Source organism: Vipera ursinii (assembly GCF_947247035.1).
Source record: "Vipera ursinii genome assembly, chromosome: 3".
Taxonomy (NCBI): domain Eukaryota; kingdom Metazoa; phylum Chordata; class Lepidosauria; order Squamata; family Viperidae; genus Vipera; species Vipera ursinii.
The window spans coordinates 3,208,129-3,214,244 of NC_139516.1; the positions used below are offsets into that span (position 1 = coordinate 3,208,129).

Below are 6,116 nucleotides of genomic sequence, written 5' to 3' on the forward strand. Positions count from 1 at the left end.
AGCAAGAGAGTTGTTAAATGAGTTTAATGATAATGATGATGATAATGATCATAATAATAATAATAATAATAATAATAATAATAATAATAATAATAATAATAATAATAATACCTGGTTGATACCTAGCATGCTGGCAGCAACCTGTGTCAACCATTAGTGCCGGTCAATCTGAGTGTTCAGTTGACTGTGTTTCATGTTTTATGAATATAATAATAATAATAATAATAATAATAATAATAATAATAATGATGATGATGATGATGATGATGATGATGATGATGGAAGGGAGGTCATCTAGTCCAACCCCCTGCTCAGGCAGGAAACCCTCTACCATTTCAGACAAGTGGCTGTCCAGTCTCTTCTTAAAGGACTCCAGGGGTGGAGCTCCCACAGCTTCTGAAGCCACTGATGGCTTGTTCTCATTGTTAGGAAGTTTCTCCTTTCAAGAGATGGAAAAAGAAATGCAGATTTATAGAACGATTTAACAAATCACTATAGACAAATTATGTTCTTGTCTATTCCGTGCATAAATCTAATACTTGGTGTGTATCATTTTTAGCCTATTTTTTTCCCCCGGTGAGATTTTGTTTTCTGTTCAGAGTTGAATGTACCTAACATTTCAGAAATCTACCTGTATACAAATAGAAATAGAAATAATAGTAGAAATAGAAATAATAAGAATAATAGGAGTAATAGAAATAGAAAGGGATGGGATGGGATGGGATGGGATGGGATGGGATGGGATAGAATAGAATAGAATAGAATAGAATAGAATAGAATAGAATAGAATAGAATAGAATAGAATAGAATAGAATAGAATAGAATAGAATAGAAATTAAATGGACTGGAATGGAATAGAATAGAATAGAATAGAAATTAAATGGAATAGAATGGAATGGAATGGAATGGAATAGAATAGAATAGAATAGAATAGAATAGAATAGAATAGAATAGAAATTAAATGGACTGGAATGGAATAGAATAGAATAGAATAGAAATTAAATGGAATAGAATGGAATGGAATAGAATAGAAATAGAATAGAATAGAATAGAATAGAATAGAATAGAATAGAATAGAATAGAATAGAATAGAATAGAATAGAATAGAAATTAAATGGACTGGAATGGAATAGAATAGAATAGAATAGAAATTAAATGGAATAGAATGGAATGGAATGGAATGGAATAGAATAGAATAGAATAGAATAGAATAGAATAGATTAGAATAGAATAGAATAGAATAGAGCTGAAAGGTACGTTGGAGATCATCTAGTCCAACCCCCTCCCCAAGCAGGAGACCCTGCACCAAAGCTCCCCATCCTTTTGGGCACCAGGGACCAGTTCCATGGAGAGAGGTTTTTCCACGGACTGGAGGGTGCGTGATTTTGTGTGCTGCTTGCATCCTGCGGATGGAGCTTTGCTTGTTTGTGCGGAGCGGTTGCTGGCATGCTTCCGGCCCGGTACGGGTCCGCGGCCCGGGGGTTGGGGACCCCTGGTTTATTGGACTTTTTATTTACTGTTTTTTATTTTGCGCCTGAAATCCAAAGGTCTGGTAGCCCCTTTCCTGACTAATGAATATGATTAAAAAGGCATACAGTACATTTTGCATGAAAGCTGATGCCTTTATAAAACTTGCTAGTTAGAAACAGGGCTACCCAGATCCTGATTTTTGGCTACCATAGACTAGGACGGCTCTCCTTCCTGCTCTTTGTTCACTTTACCTGGATCAGGTATTTATTGTTAAGGTAAGAATGTTGATGTTTGAGATTTTTATGTTGTGTGTGTGTGTGTGGAGGGGGTGTTCCCTTGTGCTTCCCTGAGTTTGGTTGTTTCCTTGCAGACATTTCATTTCCCAATGAGGTAACCAGATCAGTGTTAGAAGGGAGTGGGGTTTGCAGAGAGGAGGAGGAGGAGGAGGAGGAGGAGGAGGAGGAGGAGGAGAACTGTGGAGGGTTACAAGAGGGAGTCCACCTATTCTCCAAAGCGCCTGAAGGCAGGAGAAGAAGCGACGGATGGAAACTCATCAAGGAGAGAAGCAATCCAGAACTAAGGAGAAACTTCCTGACAGTGAGAACAATTAACCAGCGGAACAACCTGCCTCCAGAAGTTGTGGCTGCTGCATCACTGGAGGTTTTTTAAAGAAAAGACTGGACAGCCACCTCTATGAAATGGTATAGAATCTCCTGCTTGAACCGGGGGCTGGACTAGAAGACCTCGAAGGTTCCCTTCCAGCTCTATTCTGATTAAGAGTGGTCAGGTGGTGGAGAGGGGTTAACCAGAAAGTACGTGAGATCCAGCTAGACCCCTGACTTGGGATGCCTAATGTAGCCCCCCCTCCCCCCAATTGCGAGAGCAGAACAAACCATTGTAACTATGATAGGCAGCAAAGGTATAACTAACAGAGAATGTAAGACCTATGGTGAGAACATTTAATTTAATTGCCCCCAGAAATTGTGGGCACTCCATCACTGGAGGGTTTTAAGAGGAGACTGGACAGCCATTTGTCTGAAATGGTAGAGGGTCTCCTGCTTGGCCTGGGGGTTGGACTAGATGACCTCCATGGTCTCTTCCAATTCTGGTATTCTGTTCCGTTCTCCAAAGCACCACTGAGCAGGACAAGAAACAACGGATGGAAACTTACCAAGGAGAGAGAACCAATCTTGGATTAAGGAGAAGTTTCCTGACAGTGAGAATGACTAATCATTGGAACCACTTGCCTCCAGAAGTTGTGAAATTTTGAAGAAGAGATTAGACAACCATTTCTCTGAAATGGTATAGGCTTTCCTGCCTGAGCAGGGGGTTGGACTAGAAGACCTCCAAGGTCCCTTCCAGCCCTGTTATTCTATTCTATTCTATTCTATTCTATTCTATTCTATTCTATTCTATTCTATTCTGTTCTGTTCTGTTCTGTTCTGTTCTGTTCTGTTCTGTTCTGTTCTGTTCTGTTCCGTTCCGTTCCAGTCCCAGTCCCAGTCTATTCTATTCTCTATTCTCTATTCTCTATTCTCTATTCTCTATTCTCTATTCTCTATTCTCTATTCTCTATTCTCTATTCTCTATTCTCCATTCCGTTCCGTTCCATTCCAGTCTATTCTATTCTATTCTGTTCTGTTCCGTTCTATTCCAGTCTAGTCTAGACTATTCTATTGTCTATTCTCTATTCTCCATTCCATTCCATTCCATTCCATTCCATTCCATTCCATTCCATTCCATTCCATTCCATTCTATTCTATTATCTGTTATTTCTATTTTCTATCCTATCCTATCCTATCCTATCCTATCCTATCCTATCCTATCCTATCCTATCCTATCCTATCCTATCCTATTCATAAGATACAAACAAGTTATAGCCATAAGATGCTAAAGGAATAGGCAATAGGAAAGATGAGAAACAGAATAGTAACAGTCCTACTAGGTGGTTTGACATCCCAGGGCATAAAAGTGTGGTGCCGTTTAGTTGCTTAGCAGAGGGATGACACGGGGGAAAAAATATTGTCCTTGGGTCTAGTTGTTTTGGGTTGCAATGCCCTATAAGAGTCATCTTGAGGGAAGAAGTTGAAACAGTTCAGATCCGCACGAAGGCCTGTGTCCTCATCCGTTTGATGCTTGTGTTTTCATGCACCTGCAGGTGAAGCACTGAGGGGGATGACCAAGGCGACATCATCCCAATGGCATCCACTAGTCCTCTGGAACTGACAGTCTTAGAGAGTCATCTGGGGTCCAGCCAGAGAGCGGGGCAAGGAAAACCTTCAGCACCACGGACAGCGGCCAAGCCAGGAATCGAGAATGCCTCTTATCAGAGGGAGGAAGAGGAAGAGGAAGAGACTTCTTTCCAGAGAGGGCCAGGGAACCCCAAGGAACATCCAGCACCTCCCACCGATGACCTTTCCCCAAGGTCGGAGGACACCCCATTGTCAGACCCAACTGGGAACTCGGTGGACTACGGCTTCATTTTGGCCCTGCTGTTCCTGGTTGGGGGGATTTTGCTGGTGATCGTGGCTTACAGCATCCCGCGTGAGGCTCGGGTGAACCCGGACACAGTGTCCGCCCGGGAGATGGAGAGACTGGAGATGTACTACGCCCACCTCAGCTCCCATTTGGACAAGTGCATCATCGCTGGCTTGGTCATGTTGACTTTGGGCGGGATGCTCCTGTCCGTCCTCTTGATGGTCTCCATGTACAAAGGGGAGCTGTATAGGAGGAGGACATTCCCAGGGTCCAGAGGCCCCCGAAAGACCTATGGGTCCATCAACCTGAGGATGAGGCAGCTCAACGGAGAAGGAGGGCAAACTTTGGTGGAGAATGAGGTCATTCAGATGACCGAAATGACCAGTGCCACGCAGAGCTGCTGAGAGCTCTCTGATCTGAGGGATTGGATACAGTCCTTTCTGTGGTTGTCTCTGAGCTGGGTGGTTTCCTTGCAGACATTTCATGACCCAACTAGGTTGACATCAACAGTGTTAGAAGGGAGTGGAGTGGGGAGGAGGAGGAGGAGGAGGAGGACTGTGGGGTCTTTGGTGTTCTCTGAACGTGGTGATTTTCTTGCAGACATTTCATGACCCAACTAGGTGATATCAACAGTGCTAGAAGGGAGTGGAGTGCAGAGGAGGAGGAAGAAGAGGAAGAGGAAGAGATAGAGGAGGACTGTGGGGTCCTTGGTGCTCTCTGAGCTTGGTCATTTTCTTGGAGACATTTCATGACCCAACTAGGGAACATCATCAGTGCTAGAAGGAATTGGGGATTACCTCTGAATGAAAGGTAATGAAAGTTAAGAGTGAGGGGTGACATGATAGCAGTCTTCCAATATCTCAGGGGCTGCCCCAAAGAAGAGGGAGTCAAGCTATTCTCCAAAGCCCCTGAAGGCAGGACGAGAAGCAACGGATGGAAACTAGTCAAGGAGAGAAGCAACCTAGAACTAAGGAGAAACTTCCTGACAGTTAGAACAATTAACCAGTGGAACTACCTGCCTCCAGAAGCTGTGGGTGCTCCATCGCTGGAGGCTTTTAAGAAGAGACTGGACAGCCATTTGCCTGAAATGGGATAGGGTTTCCTGCCTGAGCAGGGGGTTGGACTAGATAACCTCCAAGGTCCCTTCCAACTTCTTCTTCTTCTTCTTCTTCTTCTTCTTCTTCTTCTTCTTCTTCTTCTTCTTCTTCTTCTTCTTCTTCTTCTTCTTCTTCTTCTTATTATTATTATTATTATTATTATTATTATTATTATTATTATTATTATTATTATTATTATTATTATCCTCTAAAAACCCCCACAATTGAGCTCAAAGAGCACCAAGGATCATCTCCTCCTCCTCCTCCTCCTCCTCCTCCTCCTCCTCCTCCTCCTCCTCCTCCTCCTCCCCTCTTCTAGGACTGACGATGCTATGTAGTCAGGTTATGAAACATCGGCTAGGAAACAGCCCAGCTCCGAGAGCACCAAGGACCTCTCATTTCAACCCGGAGCTACAAATATTCCCTTCAGTTATTCCCGTCCTTTTGAAGAAGCAACTGGAAGGGCAACGCTTCAAGACAACTTTCCTTATTACAGGATTGTTGTGTAGGTCAAAAATGGGGATTTTTTTTTCTTTCTTTCCTAAGATAAAACGTGTGCACAGAAGCCGTTTCAGTCCAGTGATACTTCTCTGGCTAACACTCACAGGTTTTTCTTTTTTTTCTTTCTTTTCTTTTTTTTTAAAAAAAGCCTGTTCTGGCAACACTTTGGGGGTGAACCAAATATTTGATTTTTGAACTTCGCAGGGAATTAGGACTTCTCTCGGAAGCGGTGAGGCTGAGAGAACCTTTGGGGTCTCCCATAAACATGGTCGATGTTATAAACCGGGACTCACACAGACGTTTTAACTGCTCGACTGTTCTACTAGCGAAATGCCTAGACTGGAGACCCAGAGCCCCACCATCCCTCTCTGGAGGTTGGCTGTGGTTTGAATGACCTCCCACCTTTCTCCCTCTCTCCCCTGTGTCTCTCTCCCTCCCTTTCCCTCCCTCTCTCCCTCTCTTTCTCCCCTCTCTCCCATGTCTCTCTCCCTCTCCCCCTTTTTCTCCTCCCTCCCTCTCTCCCTCCCTCTCCCTCCCTTTCTCCCTCTCCCCTGTGTCTCTCTCCCTCTC

The 6,116-nt window shown here is 43.7% G+C and overlaps 1 protein-coding gene across 1 annotated transcript; it reads left to right on the forward strand.

The window, feature by feature from the left end:
- Positions 1-3,668: 3,668 nt before the first annotated feature.
- Positions 3,669-4,352, forward strand: TMEM74B (transmembrane protein 74B; the record flags this gene model as incomplete). Its single annotated transcript, XM_083360579.1, has 1 exon — positions 3,669-4,352. The coding sequence occupies one exon, from the start codon at positions 3,669-3,671 to the stop codon at positions 4,350-4,352; it is 684 nt and encodes a 227-aa protein (XP_083216705.1).
- Positions 4,353-6,116: the final 1,764 nt, after the last annotated feature.